The sequence below is a fragment of the Lynx canadensis genome, chromosome D1 (assembly GCF_007474595.2).
Source record: "Lynx canadensis isolate LIC74 chromosome D1, mLynCan4.pri.v2, whole genome shotgun sequence".
Classification (NCBI taxonomy): Eukaryota; Metazoa; Chordata; class Mammalia; order Carnivora; family Felidae; genus Lynx; species Lynx canadensis.
Window position 1 is genome coordinate 55,282,604 of NC_044312.2, and position 22,414 is coordinate 55,305,017.

At 56.5% G+C, this 22,414-nt stretch overlaps 1 protein-coding gene across 2 annotated transcripts in view; it reads right to left on the reverse strand.

The window, feature by feature from the left end:
- MYO7A (myosin VIIA) overlaps nucleotides 1-22,414 on the reverse strand; it is an 84,448-nt gene that overhangs the window by 26,586 nt on the left and 35,448 nt on the right. For both annotated transcript variants that reach the window (XM_030332308.1, XM_030332306.1), the window contains exons 11-26: nucleotides 22,243-22,362; nucleotides 21,353-21,495; nucleotides 20,741-20,951; nucleotides 20,114-20,249; nucleotides 16,691-16,797; nucleotides 10,925-11,062; nucleotides 9,052-9,210; nucleotides 8,523-8,615; nucleotides 6,242-6,336; nucleotides 4,979-5,063; nucleotides 4,160-4,378; nucleotides 3,634-3,741; nucleotides 2,344-2,553; nucleotides 1,795-1,998; nucleotides 1,428-1,604; nucleotides 869-958 (exon numbers count right to left, since the gene is read on the reverse strand). In XM_030332308.1, the coding sequence (XP_030188168.1) occupies nucleotides 869-958; nucleotides 1,428-1,604; nucleotides 1,795-1,998; nucleotides 2,344-2,553; nucleotides 3,634-3,741; nucleotides 4,160-4,378; nucleotides 4,979-5,063; nucleotides 6,242-6,336; nucleotides 8,523-8,615; nucleotides 9,052-9,210; nucleotides 10,925-11,062; nucleotides 16,691-16,797; nucleotides 20,114-20,249; nucleotides 20,741-20,951; nucleotides 21,353-21,495; nucleotides 22,243-22,362 (2,295 nt within the window). The remainder of the gene's footprint in view (nucleotides 1-868; nucleotides 959-1,427; nucleotides 1,605-1,794; nucleotides 1,999-2,343; nucleotides 2,554-3,633; nucleotides 3,742-4,159; nucleotides 4,379-4,978; nucleotides 5,064-6,241; nucleotides 6,337-8,522; nucleotides 8,616-9,051; nucleotides 9,211-10,924; nucleotides 11,063-16,690; nucleotides 16,798-20,113; nucleotides 20,250-20,740; nucleotides 20,952-21,352; nucleotides 21,496-22,242; nucleotides 22,363-22,414) is intronic.

Consider the following 22,414-nt stretch of genomic DNA (forward strand, 5'->3'; position numbering starts at 1 on the left):
GCAAGAGCAGGGAGTGGCAGGAAAATGCCCCTGCCGGCGGGAAGGCGCAGGAGATCCTCACGTCTATGGGGCACCCACAGGTATCATCCCATGCCATCCTCTCAGGAACCCAAGAAAAAGCAGGCATTTCCCCCTTTGGGCCTTTCAGATACCCAGCAGCGGAGCCGGGATTCCAATCTGGGGCTACGTGGCTATAGGACTGGATTTGAGCCTCAGGTGGGGAAGAGGACAGTGGCAGCGGCAAAGCAGGCTAGGGAAGCCCTGAGGAGGAGCCTGAGTCTACTGTAGAGGGGCCTGGGCAGGCTTCCTGGAGGAGGTGACTCCCAGGCAGAGAAGGAGGAACTTTAGGCAGAGGGACTGATGTGTGCAAATGTAGGGACACGTGGGAGCCAGTCCCCCTGTGCTGTAAATGCCTGTGTCTGCTGCTCTCCCAGCCTGCACATTCCTGGAGCACAGGGCCAGGGCGGTGCTGCTCAACAAAAGCGAGGTGACTGAGAGTTCAAACAAACCGTTACTGTTAATGCCCATGGGCACGCCCACTCACAGAGAAGTTTGAGGCATCTGAAAGGTCCTTGGGTCAAATGCAACAGGTCCCTGCCCCGGCAGGAAATGTCCTCCCTCTCGCCATCTGCCTCTCACCCTCCCCAGCTCTCCAGTCTCCTCTTCTGGGAAGCCCTCCCTGATCCGGCCCCAGCCTATGCTCCCTGCCCTCTACTTCGCACTCCTGCCTGCCCACTAACCCCAACACGGTCCAGCCCAAGCCCCTGAGAACAGGCCACATCTGCTCCCTTTCCCATTCCCCGTGGTCCCCCCAGCTCAGTCTTGCCCCACCCTGGGCCTCCTAAGGCAGCCCAGGGTCTGGTCTAACCTCCTCTGTCAGTTTGGACTTCTTCTTCAGGGTCAAGTGCACCAGCTTGTGCCTCATGCTGCTCTTCTTCTGCCCCTCCGGTAGCTGGGCCTGCAGGACAAACGGGTCAGGGTCAAGCACCTGGGCCCAAAGTAAGGACAAGAGCAGTTGACAATGGAGCTATGGCTAGCGGGTTGTGCGTCTCCACACTGACGTTTACATCCACACTGCCCCCCACCAGCCAGCTGATGATGGGAAAACGGAGACCCAGAAAAGTGCGGGCGCCTGCCCAGTGCCTCCCAGTGAGTCAGTACTGGTGCTGGCTCTGACTGCAAGGCCGTTGGTTCTGCCGCATGGCCTCATTCAATCACGATCCACGCCTTACAGTTTACAAAACGTTCACACATTTGTTCCCACAAGGGGACAGAGGACAGTGGGGGTCAGGGAGGTGAGGCAGAGGCAAATTTTAAGGGCTCCTTCTGCTGAGAACCCTGAGGATGGGGATGCGGGCGGCCCTCCCTACTGGCCTGGGAGGGACATGGATGAACGGGGGGTTGGGGGTGTGGTAGCTGGGCCTCACCTCCCCCTCGCCCTGCAGGGCCTGCAGCTCCCTCTTGTAGGTCTTCTTGCCCAGGGTCTCGTAAATCTTAGTCATCACAGGGATCTTCTCACTGCCGTCACTCATGGCTGTGTGGTACTTGGGCTCAGGGAGGTCCCCCATGAAGCGCAGGATGGTGATCCAGACCGCCAGGGCCGCCTGGGGCAGAACGTGTCAGGGGGCACAGGCATAGGGTACTGCTGAACCATCAAAATGGCCTGGGGGTCTGGGGAGAGGGCTGGAGAGGGCCACAGGAGGGCTACGGGGCCCGGGGTACCAGGGTGAAGTCAGCCCTAGTCCCACCCCCGGGGACCTGCCATCTGGGCGCCCGCACAGCCCCAGCCCTCACCAGCTGGTCGCCCTCGTCATCGTGGTACAGCAGCGGCTGCCTGAGCGGCCGCCGGGTATAGGTGTGTGTGGTCGTGCCCTGGAAGTAGGTGGCAGCGAACTTGGCGAATTTATACTCAGAGAGGTCCTCCTCATCCTCGTCAGGCAAGGGCAGGGCTGCGTCCAGGTCCTCCTCCACCATCTCCCTGCGCCCGCGCTCCAGGTCCTGAGGAAGCCAGAGAGGTTCCCTGCCACGGACCAGACTCGGGCTGGCCCTGCGGCCTCCCAACCTGTTCCTCCACAGGGTGGAACACTGCCATCCTGTTGCCCAAACAGAGTCTGGCACGTGGCAGGTCCTCAGTACACGGATGAATACAAGTTTGTGAATGAATAAAAGTTGGCCCTGGAGAGGGACAGTGACTGGCCCAAGGCTGCATGGCGAGCTGCTGGCTGGACAGATCAGGGGCTGCATGGGCCATACATCTTACTGCTGCCCTTTGTGCCCAAGGGTCAGGGGGACTTTAAGGCAAACAGGCACAAAAGGACGGAAGGCCTGTCCCCAGCCTGGTACCTCGAAGCCACTAGGTGCTTGGCCCTCCTGGCCTGGCAGGCCGCCTGAAGTCCCCAAGAAGCCAAACATCTTGTCCACCATGTCCGAGTGGTTGATGGGCTCATGGCGGGCTCTCTCCATCTGCTCCAGGAGCTCCTTCTTGCGCCGAGCCTCCTCCTTCTCCTTCAGCTCCCGCTCTGCATCCTCACGGGCCAATTGGGCCAGGCGCTCCTGGGAGTTTGAGAGGATACAGAGGAGACGGCCTCGGGGAGCACGCCCTCCTCAGGGAGCCCCAGAGAGCCCCCGCAGCTGCCAGGCCTCAGTCCCGGCCTCCACCCGGGCCCTCCTGACTGCTGGGAAGGACTGAGCCTCCAGCCTCTCTATCCTCGGCCCCACCCCGCCCAGCCCTCAGAATCCAGTGCAGACAGATGCCCAGCACTGGGCCACAGAGAAGCCTTGAGACAAGTCCAGAGTAATCTTGCCTGCCCGTCAGGGCTTAGCTGGGAACCACCTCTTCCAGGAAACCTGCTCATCCCTCCCCCGCCAGAGGGGACCACACCAACCCGGAAATCCCACGGCTGTTGGGTTGAGGCTCTAGACCAGTGCTGTCCAATAGAAATATAATGCAAGCCCTGAATGGAGTAGCTTTATTCAAAACAGTAAAAAGAAATAGGCGAAATCTATTTTAATAATATATTTTAGGGGTGCCTGGGTGGCTCAGTCGGTTGAGTGTCCAACTCTTGGATTTCAGCTCAGGTCATGGTTCCAGGGTCATGGGATCGAGCCCCACTTCGGGCTCCGTTCTGAGTGTGGAGCCTGCTTAAGATTCTCTTTGTCTCCCTCTGCCCCTCTCCCCCGCTCGTGAGCTCTCTCGCTCTCTTGCAAATAAAAAAACACGTATATATTTTTATTTAACCCAATAGTTCTAAAATATGTCAATACGTAATTAATATTTTAAAAATAGTACTGAAACACTTCACGTTCCTTCTATTTTACTGTCTTCAGAAGCTAGTATATATTTTACACTTAGAGCCCTTTGCCATTTCAAGCACTCAGCAGCTCCATGCGGCTGAGGCTCCCGTACTGGGAGCTCTCGCTCCGGCTCTGGCTTTTTATCCGTGTTATCTCCCAGCTAGAAAAGGTGATGGGCATGGCGCCTCTTACTCTGGAGCCACGGCCCCTTGTCCTCAGGCCTGGCACGGGACCAAGCACCCAGTGCACGGATGAAGGCAGGCTGTGTGGACAGAGGACAAATCGCCAGTGCTGTTGAACCAGCGAATGGACATCTGAGGTCTGGGCCACTCAGCTCACCTGATGCTTGCGTTCGGCCTCCTCCTTGGCCTTCTTGGCGCTCATCTCCTTCCGGAGCTTCTCCTCCTCTGCCAGCCGCATTTTCTCAGCCTCCAGACGCCGCAGGTACTGAGGGAAGGGGCAGGTACTGAGGGAAGGGGCAGCCACGTGGGCACCGTCACAGTGCTTCCCGCCAGCTCTGGCCCGCGCCACCCTGAGTTCTGGGACCGGGAGCGACTCTGCCAAATAGTTTGGCAGACGGGGAAACTGAGGTACCTGGAACTCCCCCAGGTCACACAGCAGGTTGGGGACATCGGTGGCTCCCGAAGCCAAACCAGCTTCACCACAACAGTGACTGGGCCCCGGGCCCTGCCCTTGGCTGGGAGGATGGAAATGAGGGGTCGATCCCAGCTGTGTGCATTCCCCACAGGAGGCATGGTCCCAGGGCCCCTCTGCAGGTGTCGGTGTAGGGGGGACCTGCCTGCCCGGGGTGGAGCAGCACCCCTCAGGGCACACAAGAGCTGTGGACTCACTCGAAAGCCCTCACCTCGGCCCTGAGGCGCCGGTGCAGCCTGCGGGCGATCATGCCCCGGGCGTAGGCCTGCACGGTGAGCACGGCCCAGAGGCGGTGGCGGAAGGCCTTGCGCACCAGGTAGGCGCGGCAGCGGGCCTGGAACCCGATGATGCGCCGGCGGGCCAGGCGGTACTTCTGGTGCAGCTTCTGGGAGCGGTGCAGGGCCTGCAGCCGCAGGAAGCCCAGCCGCATCTGCAAGGACACGGACCGGCTCGGAGCCTGCCGCCCCGACCCCAGGCTGACCCTGGCCACAGGACAGTCGCCGTGCTGGGCTCCGCTCTGACTGGCGTGCCCCAAAGCTCTGTCTTCTCTCGGACTAGGTCTCCCCAGAGTTAAGCTCTGTTTCCTCGCAGACAGAAGTTTTCTAGAAAGAGGACTTGGCTTCCCTTGAGGGCCCCCCCCCCCCCCCCACCACACACAACGAACCCCCGTCCTCAGACCAGGAGCTGGTCTCCTTCCTGTCCTGCCTCCCCGGCCCCAGGTCCGGACTGCAGCCCGGCTGCTCTGCAGAGACCCATGTGACACACCCGCCACCAGCCTCCTCCAAGCTAATGGCCCAGGTGCTCACAACCCATCAAAACATTCCAGAGGAAAAGTGTCAAACTTTGTCGACTAGATGAGAAAAGCTTCAAGAAGCAGACTTGGACTTCGGGCTGGAGGAAGGGTAGGGGCCGGCTAGGGCAGTGGCAGGAGGCCAACCAGGCCCCGGGCAGGGTACGTCCTGCTGCTACGGCAATGGGGCCAGGTACAAAGGCCGCGCGAGGCAAAGAGCAGCCCCCTGGGGAGGCTCACCAGCTCATAGTTCCTCCGGCAGTTGTGGCCCCGCCAGTGCCGCTGGATCAGTGTGGCAGCATTTTTCAACTTCAGGAAGTTAGATCTGGAACAGCATACAGAAGGACGTCAGAGCAGAGAAATAGTGCCCAGAGGCAGCCAGGGTACTGGTAGGGTTTGGAATCAGGAGAGTAAGGCTGAGCCCAGCTCTGTCTCTCCCAGCCACGTGACCTTGGGCAAAGGCATATACCTTCTCTACGCCTCACCTTCCTCGTCCGTAAAATGGACACAAAAACATCCGCTCTTCCTGCCTCCTAAGTTTGTCACATATGCCTATTAAGGTAGGCATTTAGGAGGTATTTACTGAATAAATGAATAATAATAAGTAAATAAGATAAAGACTAAAAGCTTGGATCACTGTGAACATTGTTTATTCCTAACTTCCCCATTTTAGCGATGACGAAAGGGAGGCTCAGTGAGGTTGGGACAAGAGCCCACGTCTTCTGACAGACTCTGAGCAAGCACACTGCTGTCCCTTGCACACGTGAGGCAGCTTCTATAGGACGATAGTCACCTTTGACCTGATGGAGGACAAAGAGACCACACATCACACAGCAGGTGTCTGCCGAAGGCAGAAGTAAGTAACGGAGGGAAGGGTGGGTACGTCAGCGTGTGAGACCGTCAGCGAGCCAGTATCTGGATGTGCATAAGCAAATGAGCAGCTGTGGGAGGGGATGGACAGATGGATGGACAGAACTGATGGAAGAGCAGATGGCGAGAGGGAGGGGGTAACCAGATGAACTGCTAAAGGGGCAGGTTGTGGGTTTTTGTGGAGCCGCAGTCACACTCCAGAGTCAGCCCTGCCCGTGTGTGAAGTGTCACAGCTGTACACATGCCCCTCACATGGAAAACGGGACACAATCTGTAATTTACGAAACCTCAAATTTCCTCTTTGGGAAACTTCATCAGGCACCCGAGACACGGGACTGTCCGCGTGTGTGCCTCGGGTGTCCATGTGTGCTTGTATGGAGGGCAGTGGACCGTGTCACTGGGCGTATGTGGCACAGGTAGGTGGGTGTGAGTCACGTGTCCGTGCATTCATCGGTGTTAGCATGATCGCGTGTGCATGGCATGCATGTGCCACGTGCACGGCGCGTGTGCATGGTGCGCTCGTTCCTGTGTGCGTGTGTTTACTCCTAGTGTTCATTCAGGGGCACAGAGGTAAGCCAAACACACACACATCTGTATGTGAGCCGAGGTGGGCGAGCTGGTCCCGGCACTTACCTGTCTTTGAACCCCCGGATGACTTTCTGCAGGAGGATGACTCTGTCGGTGATGGCCTTGTCCCGTTCCACCTCCAGCAGCATGTCGTGGTGGTCCTGGAGTGCAGAGCTCCTGAGCAGTGCCCTCCCCTTCACAGTCCGGGGCTGAGGCCCTCCCCACACAGGCCCTCCCTCCCTTCCCTCAGAGCTCCCTGCCCTGCTCTGGCCCCATGGGACAGCCTCCCACAGACGCGGCTCTTGGCTGTTTCCTGGAGGCCTGGCGGCAGGGTGGGACAAATGGAGTAGGAGGAGCTTAACCGGACTGGAGGGGTCAGAGAGCCTATCATTCACACACTGGCTTCATCCCTATGGCCATCTCTGCCCAAGCCCCCACTCTTCTACATGTTTATTTATTTTGGGGGATGGGGTGAGAGTGGAGAAGCTGAGAGAGGAGAGAGAATCCTAAGCAGGCCCCACGCTCAGCATGGAGCCCAACACAGAGCTCGATCTCATGACCCCGAGACATCAAAGCTGAAATCAAGAGTCGGACGCTTACCTGACTGAGCCACCCAGGTGCCCCCCACACCCACGTTTCTAAAGGTCTCCGTCACGTGGGCGCCTGACCTGGGCCAGACCACTGCCATTTAACTCCTGGCCTCTGTCACTCCTGCTCTGGCCCTCCCTCAGGGAGGAGCCCTCTTAAAACACAAATCTAATGGTGACCTTAAAATGACACCTCGGTTCCCAGGGTCAAGCCTGGTCTTCCGCCCGGTACTCAGGCCCTCCATAACGCAGGCCCTGCTGACTTCTCTAGGCCTCTCTTCTCCTCACACCCAGGCCCCCAACCCTCCCTCCAGTTAGACAAAACCTCGGACATTCAATACAGATGAATCGTTGTGTCACTCCATGTGTCACCACAGTGCTAAGTGCTGGGATGGGGCTGCAGTGAACAGGCAGACTGGGGCCCTGCCCTGGGGATGCTGAGCCTCATGGGGGAGCCACACCCATCAGATAATCCCAGACCACCTCACTGTGCACAGGGCCTAGCAGGCTGTCTGGAGGAACGAATGAGAAGTAGGTGTCTAGGCTCTCGAAACGGTGGCACATTTCTGAAGAGCCCAGGGAGGTGAGGATGGGACAAGGACGGTCCTCAGAGCTCTCTGGACACCATCGTGTTGCCCGCTTTCCCTCACTTCCCCACACAGGCTAGAAGCCCTGCTCTCCGCTCCAGGTCAGTGCACCACCTGGGCAGCTCACTTCTCCTCTCCCTGAAATGGGTGTAGCAGTCCTACCTCCTAGGGCTGCTGCGAGGACTACACAAGGTCATGGATAAAAATGGATAAACGGCCCCGCCTGGCACAAAGGACGAGCTTTCCGGATGGCAGTAGTGATTCGCACAGGCCGGGAACAGTCGGCAAGGTTTTCTGACGAGGGGAAAAAGGCTCTGGGAGATGAAGGGACTGGCCCACAGCCCCTCAGCCAGGGCGGAAGTAGACCGTCAGACCCCAGATTCTCTCCTGCTGGGGCTGCCTCCTCCCTTCCGTCCTGTAGCTCTCCCGCAACTGCCCGGGCCCCACCCTCCCAGCAGAGGAAGCAGCCCTGCCCATCACCCAGGACAGCCAGAACTCTAGTACAGCGGAAATGGAAATGGGGAAGGCAGCGGGCCGGGAGCTCACACTGTCCCTGCTGCAGCTGTGGAGACACGGCCAATTCCCAGCAAGCTCTACCCCAAGGCCAAGACACCCGCAGCCCAGCTTCCGGCTCCCAGCCCTGCCCCCTCCCAACTGCCCCATCCCGAAGTCCAGCCCCACTGAGCTCCAGGCACTGCTTAGGAAAGGTGGGAACAGGCCCCTAAGAGAGGACAGAGGGGGTGGCATGTGGTCTGTCATGGCCCGGGTGAACCCTGCCTGGCAGGAAATCACAGGAGGGGGCCTAAAGGTACACCCAAGAACCCCACACCCTAAACACATCCCATTTTACAGCTGGGAAAACGAGGCTCAGAAAGGGCCAGTGACTTGCCCAAAGTCCCAGGGCGGGCAGGCAGCCAGCCACAGGGTCCTGACTGAATCCAGGCCTCCCTGGTGAGCCGCCTCTGACCTCACCCCCCAGATCACAGACGGTCTTAAAGTCCGTTTCCCGTCCCCCACAGAGGAGGCCGAATCCCACGTCCCCATCACAGACTGCAGAAGACCACCGAGGCCCAGCACAGACCCACCTGACAGAACTCTACAGAGGCCCCCAGGACCCTGTCCCCGCCGTGATGGGGAATTCACGAGACAGCCAGAGACAGAGGCTATGCTCACCTTCAGGAAGATCTTGGTTTTGCCAATCTGCCAGTCGTCATGGGTGCCCAGCACAGCCTCGGCCATGCGTTGGCATGTCCCCCGAAGGTCGTCCTGGGGGGTGCACAGGGAATGGGCAGCCCCACCAGTGAGTGACAAGGCCACCCGAGTGTCCCTTCCAAGACCAGGAGGCAGGACTCTGCTCCAGGTTTGCACCAGACTTGTTGTGTGACCCTGGCCAGGTCCTGCCTTCTCTGACCCTCAGTTTTCTCCCTAGCTGGGCAGAATGACCACAAAACCCTCTCCCGTGTCTAACGTCCGGGACGCACGTGGCAGTCCTGGTCTCGTCCACTACATCACGTGTGTGAAGTCCATGCCAGTTGAGCCCCCGGAAGCCCTCTACTGGCTGATCCCCAATCTTCCCCACCGTACCTGAGGCGGCCGGGCTGATGTCACGACCAGCACTCTGTGCCAATGAGAAAACCAGTGCCCCTGCCCAGCCCAGAGCTGGGACCCTCCCTCCCGCCTCCTCTGCCCCCCAGCCCTGTACCTGCTTGTAGGCCGGCTTCACTCCGGGCAGCAGCACCCGGTACCGCTCTACAAACTCCACGAAGCTGTAGCGGATGGGGTAGCCGGCCCGGCGGATTCGGATGGTCTCCATCATCCCTGAGTACCGCAGCTGGCGCACACACAGGTGCCGGTCGAACAGCTGCCGGGCACGGAGCCAAGGGCGTCAGCACCGGAGGCTCCTACTCGGAGCTCGGCCCCACTCGGCCTTTTCCCAGCCACACAACAGATGAGGAGCAGCGGTGGGCCGACCCTAGATCTGCAGTTTGAACTCACTTAACAGCACAAAATGAGACCCTCGCGTGGGACGAGTCTCATGCTCTGGGGGCACAGAGGAGAGACAGCTTAACTCCCCTTGGGATATCTCGAGGGGACTTCCCAGAGGAGGCGGTCTTTGCTCTAATCCTGTCAGGAAAAAAGGCACTGGAGGAGGCAGGGTGAACGCATGCAAAGGTGTGGAAGCCTAAAAGTGCAGGACATGCTAGGGAACTTCATGGAAATGGAGGAAACTAATCCATGCCAAGGTTATGGTTGTGCAGGTGCCGGGTGCCTTGCTCAGCCCCAGGGGGTACCCTTCATATAACAGCCATGGTAGGTTTGCAGCTATTCAGACGACTTTCTGGCTGCTGGCAGTAAGGCGCCCTAAGGAAGAGACACTCTTTTCTCATTGTCACAAAATCATGTTTGTGACGGCAGCAGGTTGTAGAGGGACTGAGAGAGCCTCGGAGGCCAGGCTAGGGAGGCAGCAGGGAGTGACCAGGTCAGAGTTGCATTTGAGACCCACTGGCTCTCACTGCAGTCAGGTTGGGGACTGGAACAAGGAGGCAGGAGACCAATGAGAAGGTCCTGCTGCTAAGGTCTGGGTCCAGAGAAGGTTCTGGAAGTATCTGAAAACAGGAGAGTGGGACCCAACTGCCTTGGCAATGCCCTGGCCTCATTCCCCCCAGACCTCCTGCCCTAAAGTGGGAGCTCTCTGTGACCCTCCTGCCCCTTCAGACCCAGTCCTGGGACCCATGGGGGATGGGCCAGCCCACCATGGGAAATGTTTTCAGGCAGGAGGCAGGGCCAGCACATAGCTGGCTGGCTTCCGCCACCTGTTTCCTCTCCCTTTCCTCTCCCTCCAGGCACTTTCCCTGGCCCAGCCCTGGCCTCCCTCCTTCCGTCCCTCCCCAGACCCCTCAGGCCCCAGCTTCCCCCTGGGCCTCTAAGAGCTTTGTGGTAAACAACACCTCCCAGAGCTGTGGAAGGAGAGGGCCTGAGTGAGGGGTGGCCAGGCTCCCAGCTCTGCAGCGTCAAGTCCCTTAGCCTCCCTAAGCCCGCAGTCACACATCCCAGATGTGGAGCCATAACGGTCCCTCCTTCAGGTCCCTCTTTCACAGGCTATTGGGAAGGTTGAATGGGGCCATGGAGAGAATCTGGCCCACACCGGGCACACGGAAGGAGCCCGATGTTATTCAGCAGAGTCAAAAATGAGAACCTTCCCAACCAGTCAGAGGAACCTGGGAAGGCTTCGAGGAGGAAGTGGTGGTTGCCAGGACCAAAGGAGAAGGGGCTTTCAAAGTCAGGGCCACAACAAGAACCGAGGCTGACTCCTAAGGGTCTCCATGCCTATTGCACGAAATCCCCCAGGAGATGAGCCCAGCTTAAAGGCGGTACAGGATTTGAACCTGTGTCAAGCCCGCTGCAGAGTCCAGGCTCTTTCCGGGGGACGTGCTACCTCCAGTAAATTGGAACCTGTTCTGTAAACCCCTCAGGTGCCCTGCCATTCCCCAAAGAAGACAAAGTCTCAGCCCAACCCCTCCAGCTGCCCCAGGATGGTCCCTGGCTGCCCCAACCCGGGGACCAGGGTCACTTACCATGGGCTTCTTGAACTCATTGGGCTTGATGCAGCGCACGAAGAAGGGCTGGCAGGCACCCAGCGTGCGCATCAGCAGCTCCAGCGACCGCTTGAATTGGCTGCTGAGTGTGGGCGAGCGCTTCCTGGTCTCGGCGCCCTGGGGGGGACGGACCACGGTGATGGGAGGGGCTGACCTGTGCCCCCTAGGCCCTCCAGGAAGGGAAGCAGGACGGGAGGTCAGCAGGCTTAGGGCCTGAGGGAGAGCCGCCCTGGCAAACGGTAGCCTGCTTTGGGGTTTTCCTCCTCTGGCTGGTGCTGGATCTTAGACGCACCCCTTGGGACGCCCCTCTGGGACCTGAGCCTGAAAGAACCCTGCCCCGGGAGTGGGGAGCCCTGGGTTCCCACAGGAGTTGCTGGGTGACTCTGGGCAAGGCCCAGCCCCTCTCAGACTCCACTCTGCCTTGCCGGGAATGAATGAGTAGCCTAACTTGGTCACCTCAAGACACTGAGGTCCTCCCTCGAAATGGGTCAGACAGACCACCTCCTAGCTGTGTGATCTTGTGCAGGTCAGTAAACAGCACTGAGCCTGTTTCCTACCCGGGAACAGCGCCATCTAACTAGCGGACGGGGCTGTGACAGGGGTGGGCACGGAGCTTGTCTCGGTCAACAGCAGCCTGGGAACCCATGGGTGTGTCGGGCGCTGCCCTCTCCCCTATGGGATTAGCTGGTCAGCAGCAGGCCCAGATAAGCCTCCTAAGAGGGCACACGGCTGGCCTCCCCCCAGGCGGCCCTGGGGCCCAAAGGCTCTGAGCTCCAGCAGCTGCTATCCGGGTGAGCTACCAGCCCCTGCCCTGTCGGGGTCCCCCTCTCAAAATACTGTGAAATGAAGCGAGGGTGCTGGGGGGGAGGGCCTGGTCAGCAAACAGGAAGCAGAACATCTCAGGCCAACACTGAGAAACCAGACCTAGAAATCAGACTCAGTTCCAAAGTATTTTGATGTTACTATCTTCCTGCCCTTTCATTTGCACGATAATTTATTCGCGAGCTTGATGATTAATGTAAGATCATATATATTCAATGAGACGTAATTTTATCCGATATCCTATAGTACCAACAACCAGGGTAAGACGTGTGAGGTGTGGGGAGGGAGGCAGAGGCGTGTGACACATACGAAACTCAGACCATATGCCCCAGATGGAAATGGAGCTTGCCGAGAAACCACAAACACTGGCTTTTCTGAAATTTGCCACGGTTCCGTTTCATTTCATTTGGAACACATTCTAGGAGTTTTCCAAGGGACGCCGGGGAGTCTGTGTTGAGGTAGGGTGAATGTCAGGTCTGTGACACCCATGACCGTCCCGGGACCTGATCCAGCCGCAGCACCGGATGACCCAGGACTCAGAGGGGGAGATGTCTGGGGTGGGCTTTCCCCAGCCAGCATTAGAGCCCCTGCCCTGAGCGCACACACAGCACACGCACAGACCCGTGCCCACGCCACACCCTCTCTTTGGTTTCTGTCACCACTCTGGAACTATTTCTTTCTTCCCCGTTGGGCTGTGGGCCTGGTGAGCACAGTCAGGTCTGCCTTGTTTTCTGCGGGGGCCGGGGGCCTGCCACAAGCAACAATCAGCAACGCTTCGCTGAACTGGCTCCTGGTGTCCGTGCGCTCCCAGAAATGTCCGCTTTCCCACTGCTCAAGCCAGAAATCTAGGCGCGGTCCCCAACTCCTCTTCTCTCATATCCACTGCGCCAAAAATCTTATTGGCTCTACCTCCAAAATAGGTCCAGAATCTGACCCCTTCTTTCCACTTCCTCTGTCATCAGCGGTCCGGCCACCAGCATGCTTCTCTCAGGTCACCACAACGAGCTCCAAAACCGGTCTCCCTGCCTCTGTCCCCCACACTCCACACCTCCCTCCAACTCCAGTATCAACACAGCAGACGGCTGAAGCTGTTAAAACACAAATCCACTCCTATCCGCCCAACACAAAGTCCTGCAATGGCTCCCGAGCCCCTCACGAGGGCTGACAGTGTCCTTCAGGATCTGGCCCCAGTTACCTCTGGTCTCTCTACCACCCCGCCCCCTCCCTTCTAGCCACCGCAGCCTCCTTGCTCTCCCACGATGCACCAGGCAGGCTGGGGCTTTGCACCTGCCGTTCCTTCTCCCTGCAGTGCTTCTCCTCCAGATGCACAGGGCTGGCTCCTCCACCTCCTTACCAGCTTCCCAGGAGGCCTTTCCTGATCCCCTTATTCAAAATTGCAAAGCCCTACCACTGGCATGTTTCCTTCCTCCATTTGTCTCCATTTTACATATCCCCATCTGACAACCACGTATTATGCTTATTCATCTGCTTATTAGCTATTTGCCCCTTCTGCCAGAATGTAAGTTCTAGGAGGACAGAGGTTTTATTTCTGTTTTATCCGCTAGTCTGCCCCCAGGACGCAGGGCATTGTCTGGATAGAACAGGCACCCCGTTCATGTTTGTGTCTGAATGAAGGCGCATAAATGGGAGCCGAGTGTAGAGTCTACTCCCGCTTCCTGGCTGCCGGGGTTTCTGATTCAGTTCTATCACACTGAGGGGAACGGCGGTCCCTTAGGATATTCATGGTTTCCGAGCTAATCCGCAGACCTTTGGAAATGGGGTCAAGGTGGGAGTGGAGAGTCCACAGCTCAGTGTTAAATGACTCCACAGAGGGGATCCGAGGGGCAGACGCCGGAGCACGACGTGAGCAGGACTGGGGAGACGCAGGCGGGAGAAGCCACCTGCGTAAAGAGTGAATAAGCGTCCTGTGGACTCAGGGCCCGGGGACGTGTGACTGGGGTTAGACATTAATCAGGGTGCACGATGCCCTAGAAGAATCATGGTCCTCAAGGCTCAGCTGGTCCCTCCAGCAGCAAAGGCGGGGATGGGGCTGCCCAAGGCCACTTGGGGAGGCAGACACAGGAGTCAAAGGATGGAAATTGGGGGGTTGGAGACAGGCACAGGACGCATGTTCGGATCACCGGAAGGAGGTGGCGTGGGCTTCTACCCTGAGAAAAGCATAGTCATCGATAAACTGTGACTGGATACTTCACACCCCACCAGACTGATTTCCGGGTCCCTTTTGCAGATCTATCATGTCTCCAGCAATGACAAAACGTATTTTCTTTCTGAGGGGCAATGCTCACAGAGACAGCATTGTGCAGTGACAAAGAGCAAAGGGCTTGAAAAGCTCCCCGTTAAAAATTTTAAAAATAACAATAATAAAGAAATAAAAAAAAAAAAAGCTTCCCGTTAGCTCTTGTGTGTGACTTTGGACAAGTTCCCACACCTCCCCGAGACAGACCTGGGTCATATTCCTGGGTGTCACAAACTGTGTGACCTTGAGCAAACACCTTGGCCTCTCTGGGCCCCGGCTTCTCTACCTGCAATGGGGAGACCATAGCAACTACTGCCAGGGCTGCTGTGGGGAGTGAATGAGTTGGGATGTGTAAGTGGGTAGCTCCCAGCCTGGCCCAGAAAAGACTATACAATCAAGATCAAATTTGTCACTGCTGTGTTCTAACTCTGTGCTCCAAAACTCCCTCAAGAGTGTGCCATTTCCAGAGGCCCCAGGGTCTTTCTCTTGGGCCTCCCCACAGTTCCTCAACAAGTGGGTTCTAGTGCCCAGGTCCAGGGGGAGAAGTCCCAGAACAGGAAAGTTTGTGGAGAGGCTCCCAGATAGATGCTTCCAGGTGCTTTGGAAAGAGAGGAGCGGAGGTAGGAGACGAAGTTCAGTGGTCTTGCAGGACTGCCTACGACCAGGAGGAAAGGCTGGGCCTGGGAGGGGTAGGCTGGGGACCAGCGGAGAGGAGGAGAGAGTGGGAAGAGCCCAGTGCCACAGCTATCCCATCAATCCTGCCACCCTGTGACATGTAGGCCTCGGGGTGGGGATGGCCAAGTGCAGAAAAGCTTCCGGTGCCTAGGGTCCCCGCTCTGGCGGGGGCCCCACACTCGCCCTGTCAGCAGCTGGGCCACAGTGTTGGCTGGGAGGGGAGGGTCCCGGGGCCAACCCACGGGCAGAGGACAGAGGTCACTGTCCAGTCACACCCCCTGCTCCTGATATGCCAGACGCCCTTCTCCACTGCTGTGGCTTTTGGGAACTATTTTGGAACTCTACGAGGCACTCGGCAGTAGGGGGATTCCAGACACGCAGGAAGGAAGAGAGACTCAGCATTAAGACCAAGTGTGGGAGGACATCGGTACTAGGCAGAGAGGAAATTGAGGGTTGAGAAGAGGGGAAAGAGAGGCAAGGGGACTGCAAAGCCATGCTGTCGCTAACAGGTACCCTGCACCCCTGGGACCTCTAAAGCACCTTAGGAGCCACAATCCGAAGCCGGTGGTCAGGACACCCCAGGGATGCTGTTCCAGGGCCTGAGGAGGTCCGGGGTGATGACGTTAGTCCCAGCTCCACAGGATACTGTGACTTGGGGTGCGTCACCCCTCATCTCTGAGCTTCAGTCCCCCGTCTGCATAATGCAGAAAATACCACCTGCCCCTCCTGTCCTGCAGGGCTACTGAGGGATCTGGCCAAGTCGTGGACACAGAAGCACTTGGCAGGGCCCGGGGGAAGAAGCAGACCTGGATACCCCGAAGAGACTCAGGGGGGGACAGAAGACGTGGGAGACCTGGATTCGAGTCCTGGCTCTGCCCCTGGTTCACGGGGCATGCTGGGCAAGCCCTGTCTCTTTTTCTAGGAGTCAGTTTCCTCCTTTAAGAAACTGAGATGGCCACAGTTCACACAACTCAAACAACAAAAAAGCAAAACCACTCCACAAACCACTCCACAAAAAATAAAAACACACTCAAAAAAAAAAAAAAAAAAAGAAAGAAAGAAAGAAAATAAGAAAAAGCCGGCCCTTTCCCCAAAACCTCAGTGCCACGGGGGCCAAGGACACAGCCCAGCCCCAGGGGCTGCTGAGGCCTTGCCCGCCATCCACTGGCCCCAGACAGGGGTCTTTTACCTTCACAGAAGCTGCTGACTGGCGAAGAGTGCCCGATGAATAACCACAGAGAAACTATAACAGGAACCACAGTGCAGGGCGAGAGGGGGCAGGGAGCAAGGAGAACGTGGTGGGTCAGCAAACAGAGCAACATCCACCAAGGAGAAAGGAGGCCCCTCGAGGCAGAGGTCTGGGCCCCTGGGGCCAGGGCAGGGCAGGCGCCTGGACAGGCACCGAGGGGGGCAGCGGCTCTGCCCTCCCTGTGAGTCCCTCTGTGTGCCCTTCAGGAAGCCATGGGACAGGAAGAAAATGTGAAATAAAAAGGCATACCATCCTGCAGGAAACAGCACTCTAGGGACAAAGGAAATGCCGAGGGTGGGAAATTCTGCACCCCTGCATGGGGCCCAGGGCTGGGGCACACAGACCCTTTGTGTTTGTTTCTCTGAATACCCGCATCCATCCTTGTCCTTGAGGCTAGATGTGCTCCCTCCTCCCAGGCTCCCTGTGAGCTGCTGGGCATCCAGTTTGGGGCACCTGCCCAGTAAACCGTGTCCTGATCAGGCTCTGCTCTGTGACCTCTCATGTCATCCTTCTCTGGGCCTTGTGCCCTCCCCTGAGTTGGTATAGCAGGAGGACCAGATAGGAGGATAGTGGAGGCCCCGGGTTTCTCCTGGAACCACAGCAAAGCCCCGTCCCCTCTCTGTGGCCAAAGGTGCACAGGGGAAAAACTTGCACAAGGGTGGGCAGAGGTACAGGCCTAGCTTCCCGGGGAAGGGGTAGGAGGGGCCCTTCCTGCCCAACAGAGACCCCGCCCCTACGTTACCATGGCGACATCGGCCTGGAAGATCTGCTTGATGAACTTGTTTCTGGAGGAGTGGACCAGCTGGATGATGTCTCCATGCAGGGTGTCCCGGTTCTTCTCCAGGAAGCCTGGACAGGGGCAAGAAGCAGTCACACCTTGAGCACTCCAGCAGCCTCTTCCTGACAAGCCTCAGCGCCTCCCCAAATCCTCGCTGTCTGAGCCAGGAAGACCCTCAAACTTCACTGAGTTCAACCACGTCCATTTTCCGGTGGGCCACACCAGAGCCTGGAGAGGGCAGTGGCCTGGCTGACATCACAGAGAAAGTGAGGGGCAGAGCCAGACCTCCCTCTCCCTCACCACACAGCCCCCTCTTCCAGATGTGTTCAAAGAGAAGGGCAGGAGACCTCGGCCCCCAGGTCGGGCAGGGATGCCTTCCCCAGTGAACCACCCACAACGCCAGCCTTAGTCTTTTGAATGAAAGTATCAAAGGCCCTTGTTAATTACAGCGTGTCACCTGGAAGAGAACACGTGCTGATCTAGTTCCAGCTAATAGTACAGGAATTTAAAATACCTGTACTATTTTGCCCAGTGCACTCTGTTTTACCAAGGGTCCTCACAGCACTGATGCTCACAACCCCCCCTGTATTTGTGGGGTGGGCAGGGATTGTCTTCCCCATCCCACAAGGGTGGAAACCAATGCTCAGAGAAGCTGAGCTAGTTATCTAACACCACACAGCAAGCCATGAACAGAGTTAAGACTTGAACGTGGGACTCCTGGCACCAGCCCGGGGAGGCTCCTCTCCACCATACAGATCCCCAAGAGGGCTGCTAGTCCCAGGGACTGAGTTAGGAACTGGTTAATGGCAGGGGTTGGGAGAGGGGGCTTGATAGGGCGGGGTGGAAGATGGAGTGCCCAAGGGCTGGGGATGCCTGCCTGGCGAGGAAGAACACTGCAGAGAAGCAGGACCCTTACCCTGTGGGACTCAGGCCGCCCTGGCTTGCAGACAGCACAGAGACCCAGTGCAGGGAGGCCCGCCTAGTGTCTGGGGAGGGGGGTGTCCCAGGAGGCACTCAGCAGAGGAAGGGTGGGTTTTGGAGTTGGGATGGAATTGCAGGTTCTAATGGAAAGTCTCAGACTCACTCTGGGGCCCCAGGATGGTCCCCTTCCGGACCTCAGCCTCCTCATTTGTCAGAAGGGAATGAGGATACCCATAAGCTCTTGCTTGGCTTCAGATCACCTAATACCACCTGCTTCATAAATGAAATGCCGAATTAAAACAGTACTTTGCGAACCAGGAAACGCTGGCAGAATTGTTTAAAGCAGCTCAAAACTGGTTAGTGACTTTAGGCAAGTCATCTCCCTCTCTGTGCCTCAGTTTTTAAATCCATGAAGTAGATAATTTTAATTTTATATTTAATGTAATTTAATTTATATTTTTATATTTAATTTAATTAAATTAATTTTATATTTAGTTTTATATTTAATTTAGTTTATAATTTATATTTATAAATATAATTATAAATATAATGTATATTTAGTTTAATTAGTTTATAATTTAATTATAGTTATAATTTTATAACTTTGTGCAGAGTCCACTCAATATTCTCATCTGTATTCTCAGCAAAAGCATGAAGTCTGACACATAATAGATCTCAGTGAATATAGGTTGAACTGAACTGAAAAATACAATCCTCAGGGTGCCTGGGTGGCTCAGTCGGTTAAGCATCTGACTCCAGCTCAGGTCACGATCTCATGCTTCATGAGTTCGAACCCCGCATCCGGTTCTGTGCTGACAGCTCAGAGCCTGGAACCTACTTCGGATTCTGTGTCTCCCTCTCTCTCTCTTCCCCTCCCCAGCTTGCTCTCAGTTTGTTTGTGTGTCTGTCTCACTCTCTCAAAAATAAACATTAAAACACACACACACACACACACACACAATCCTCTACTACTCCTAACAACAGACACATTTGTTTTCCCAAATGTCCTTCAGACGTAGCGTTGACCTCCTTTTTAACAGCAGGGTTGGATCTCACAGTCCAATAGTTGAAGGAGGGCTGGGAGCCTTCAGATTCCATCCCTTCAGGCTGGCTCACTGATATACTTATCAGTATACATCAGTATATATGAGGGGTGCCCGGGGGCTGAGTCGGTTGAGCGTCTGACTCTTGCTTGATTTCAGCTCAGGTCATGATCCCAGGATCATGCTATTGAGCCCCACGTCAGGCTCTGTGCTGAGTGTAGAGCCTGCTTGGGATTCTCTCCCTCTCCCTCTGCCCCTCCCCGACTCTCTCATGCTCACTCTCTAAAATAAAAAAATTAAAAAAAAATTTTTAAATAAAAAAACAAGGAAGTATGAAACCAATAGCTCTTTGCTTGCTTGTTTCGATTTTCACTGGCCTGAGACTGCACATGGGACCCTTCGAGACACACACCACAGCCGATGTCCATCCAAGGACGCGGTCCTCTAGACCAGGACGGTAGGGGTGGAGCTGCAAGGGCAATCTGCGATTCCAAGTGGGGTGAACCTGACGTGTTCTGACTCTCTTCTTCACCTCTAGCTTTAAAATGAACCCAACTGCACGTCCCAGCAGCAAGGAGGATGTATCCCCTTCAAAGCTTACACTTAGTCGTGTTGCTGAGAGTTTGGGTGAATAACAGGGCTGGTTCCAGGCCCAGATTTGCACCTAATGGGCCATGTCAGGAAAGACCGTTAACTTTCCCTTCTGAGCCTCAGCTTTCCCATCTGTACAAAGGAGCACTAAGCCCACCCGAAAGAATTGAAAGCAGGGACTCAGAAACTTGTACACCCATGTTGGTGGCAGCACTATTCACGATAGCCAAAAGGTGGCAACAACCCAAATGTGCATCAGGAGATGGATGAATACACACACACACACACACACACACACACACACACACACAGAAATATTATTCAGCCATTAAAAAGGAAGGAAATTCTGACACATGATACAACATGGATGAAACTTAAGAACATGCTGAGAGAAATAAGCCAGACACAAAAGGGTAAATACTGTACGATTTCACTTATAGGAAGTCAGAGTCAGACACATAGATATGATATAGATATGATATAGAAACAGAATAGAGGTAACCGGGGCTGGGGAGAATGGGGAGTTATTGCTTAATCAGCACTTATTTGGGGTGATGAACAGGCTCTGGAAATGGATATGGGTGATGGCTGCACGATATCGTGAATGCACTTAATGCCACTGAATTTTAGCCTTAAAAATTGTTAACATGGTACATTTCATATACTTCACCACAATTGATTAAAATCTCTGTAAGAAAGGAAGAGCACTGGGCCCAGTGTTTCCTAAGGCCCCTTCCCTCTCTGTATTCCCAACCCCGTTCTGGGCAGGAGAAGGGGAGGGTCAGAGAGGGCACAGGAGAGGAGACCCCAGGCCCAGACAGCTCGCTTGTACCTTGGCTCTCATAGTAGACGATGCCTGCAAAGTGGTTGATTCCAAACTGAGTCTCATGGTTGTTCTTGGGGGGGATGTAGTTCGAGTTCAGCTTGTGCTGGGAGTTCAACTTATGCAACATGGTGGTGTCCGTGCCCTGTGGGAACCGAGCGCCGTGGTCAGCCCCCTCCCCCCCACCCCTCCCTCTCCCAGGTCCTTCTGCCTTTGCCGACCCAGGCCTTTGCACCCCCCCTCTCCTGTCTTTCTCAGGAGCTCCCTGTACCCCACACAGGAACTCTCTGGGCCTCCATTTCCCTATCTGTTAAGTGGGTGGATTGGAACTACAGTCCAGTGTAGAAGATCTATTTCCCACAATGAAAGTCATGGGAGCAGTACCTGCCCCCGCCCCGAGACACATTCCATGTGTGGGGCACCTATTCTGTACCAGCTATTAGCTTAAATCATCATTGTTTGGTCCAGGACCCTGTGGACCGTAGGTGATCCCCAGATGTCAGACAAATGCACCTGAATCGGCCTCAGAGGCACCCTGAGAGGCATGTGTCATCAGTCCCATTTCGCAGAGGAGGAAAGTGGAGGCTCAGAGTGTGAGGGGATGTTTTGCACGGGCTCCAACAAGGGCAGGCCCACCTTGGGGAACTTGCTCTCCTCGTCGATGAGGGAGATGATGTTCATGGGCTTGTTGGCGATCATGTCCAGAGCGTCCTGGTTGTCAGTGAACTCGATGTGCAGCCAGTCGATGCTCTCCAGGTCGTACTCCTCCTGCTCCAGCTTGAACACGTGCCGCACAAAGAACTGCTGCAGGTGCTCGTTGGCGAAGTTGATGCAGAGCTGCTCGAAGCTGCAGGGTGCACAGGGCATGGGTGAGGTGCTGGCCTGGCCGGGGCCCCATGTACAGCACACCCTTGGCCACGCGGTGCTCCCATCACGGGCTCTCCAGCCTCTGAGGTGGGCGCCATTGTCAAGACCCGCCCCCCCCCCCATCCCGGAGGTGGAGAAGGGGACACTGAGTCAGAAGAGAGGGCTACCAGGTGGGCACCAAATCCCTGGAAGAGCACCTGGGAGAGGAAGAGCCAAGGCACTGGGTAGGGGCGGGCAGAGAGGGGCGTGAAGAGGGATCCAAAGCCATCAGGGGAGGTGGGAAGTCGGCTGATGAGATTCAGGTTTAAAGGCAGAGATTTGACACCTGTTATGTCCATGTTGTGAAAGAAAACTCCCACAGAGCAGAGCCCCTTGCGGTACCTGTTCACAGCAAAGTTCTCGAACCCAAAGATGTCCAGGAGGCCGATGGACCGGCGAGAGCTCTTCACTTCCTGGGAGGGGGGCTTGTAAATTGCTGCATTGATCTTGTCCACTATCCACACAAAGAGCCGCCCGTAGATGCCCTGTGAGGGGGCTGTGTCAGCCGCTGTGCCCAGCATGCCCTCCCAAGAAGATCCCGGGCCGTCATGGCCTCACTCAGCCCCTTCTGTGCTGTTTGAAACCCCCTAGCCTTTCCTCAAGCTTTTCCCTTTCCTTGCATCACCCTTTCCTGCTAGAACAATTCCTTCTCCTTGTCAAAGCTCTGTCAAGCCTTCCTAACCTCGAAGTTTGGGAAGAAGCCCTCATTTGGGCTCCCATATCTCCACCCATCTCTGTCTCCCTAACAGCACCAAACCTGGTGTGAGGCGGGGGGGGGGGTGGCAATCTGGACTGTGGAAATGGAAAGGACTGGGGGCCCTCTCCACCTGACCCGGTCCATCTTCAGTGTCTTCCTTAGAGAGACCAGAGAGGGTATTCTCTGGGCTGGGAATAGCACAGCAGACCAAGCACCCAAAGAATGTGACCCAGTATGAGGCCCCATGGGGCTGGAGAGCAGAGCAGGCCAGGGGTGGAGGACCTGAGGAGACCAGGGCTGGCAGGGCTCCTGAGGAGCATAACAGCCCCTTGTAGGATGAACAGAGCTCAGGAGAAGGCAGACTCTTGCTTAGGCCCCCCCAGAGAGCCAGTGGGCAGGACGCAAACCCAAGAGCAGGTAGGGGTCCAGGCCCAGATGTCCTTCTAGCTCCTTGGACTAATCCCCTCCTGCCCATATCAACAACCTAACACCCCAAGGGGTGGAGCGAGCCAGTGCCACTCCACAAACGGCCCACCTTGACGAAGGCATCTCGTACATCCAGCGCCTGCTCCCTGCTGAGCGGGGTGGACACCGTCTCCCCGCGGGTGATGAGGGTGCGGCTGGTCAGACAGTTCATCAGGTCTGGGGGGTTCACCTGGCAGGGCAGCATCCAGGCGCTCAGCCAGCCACCCGCAGCCCATCCCTCC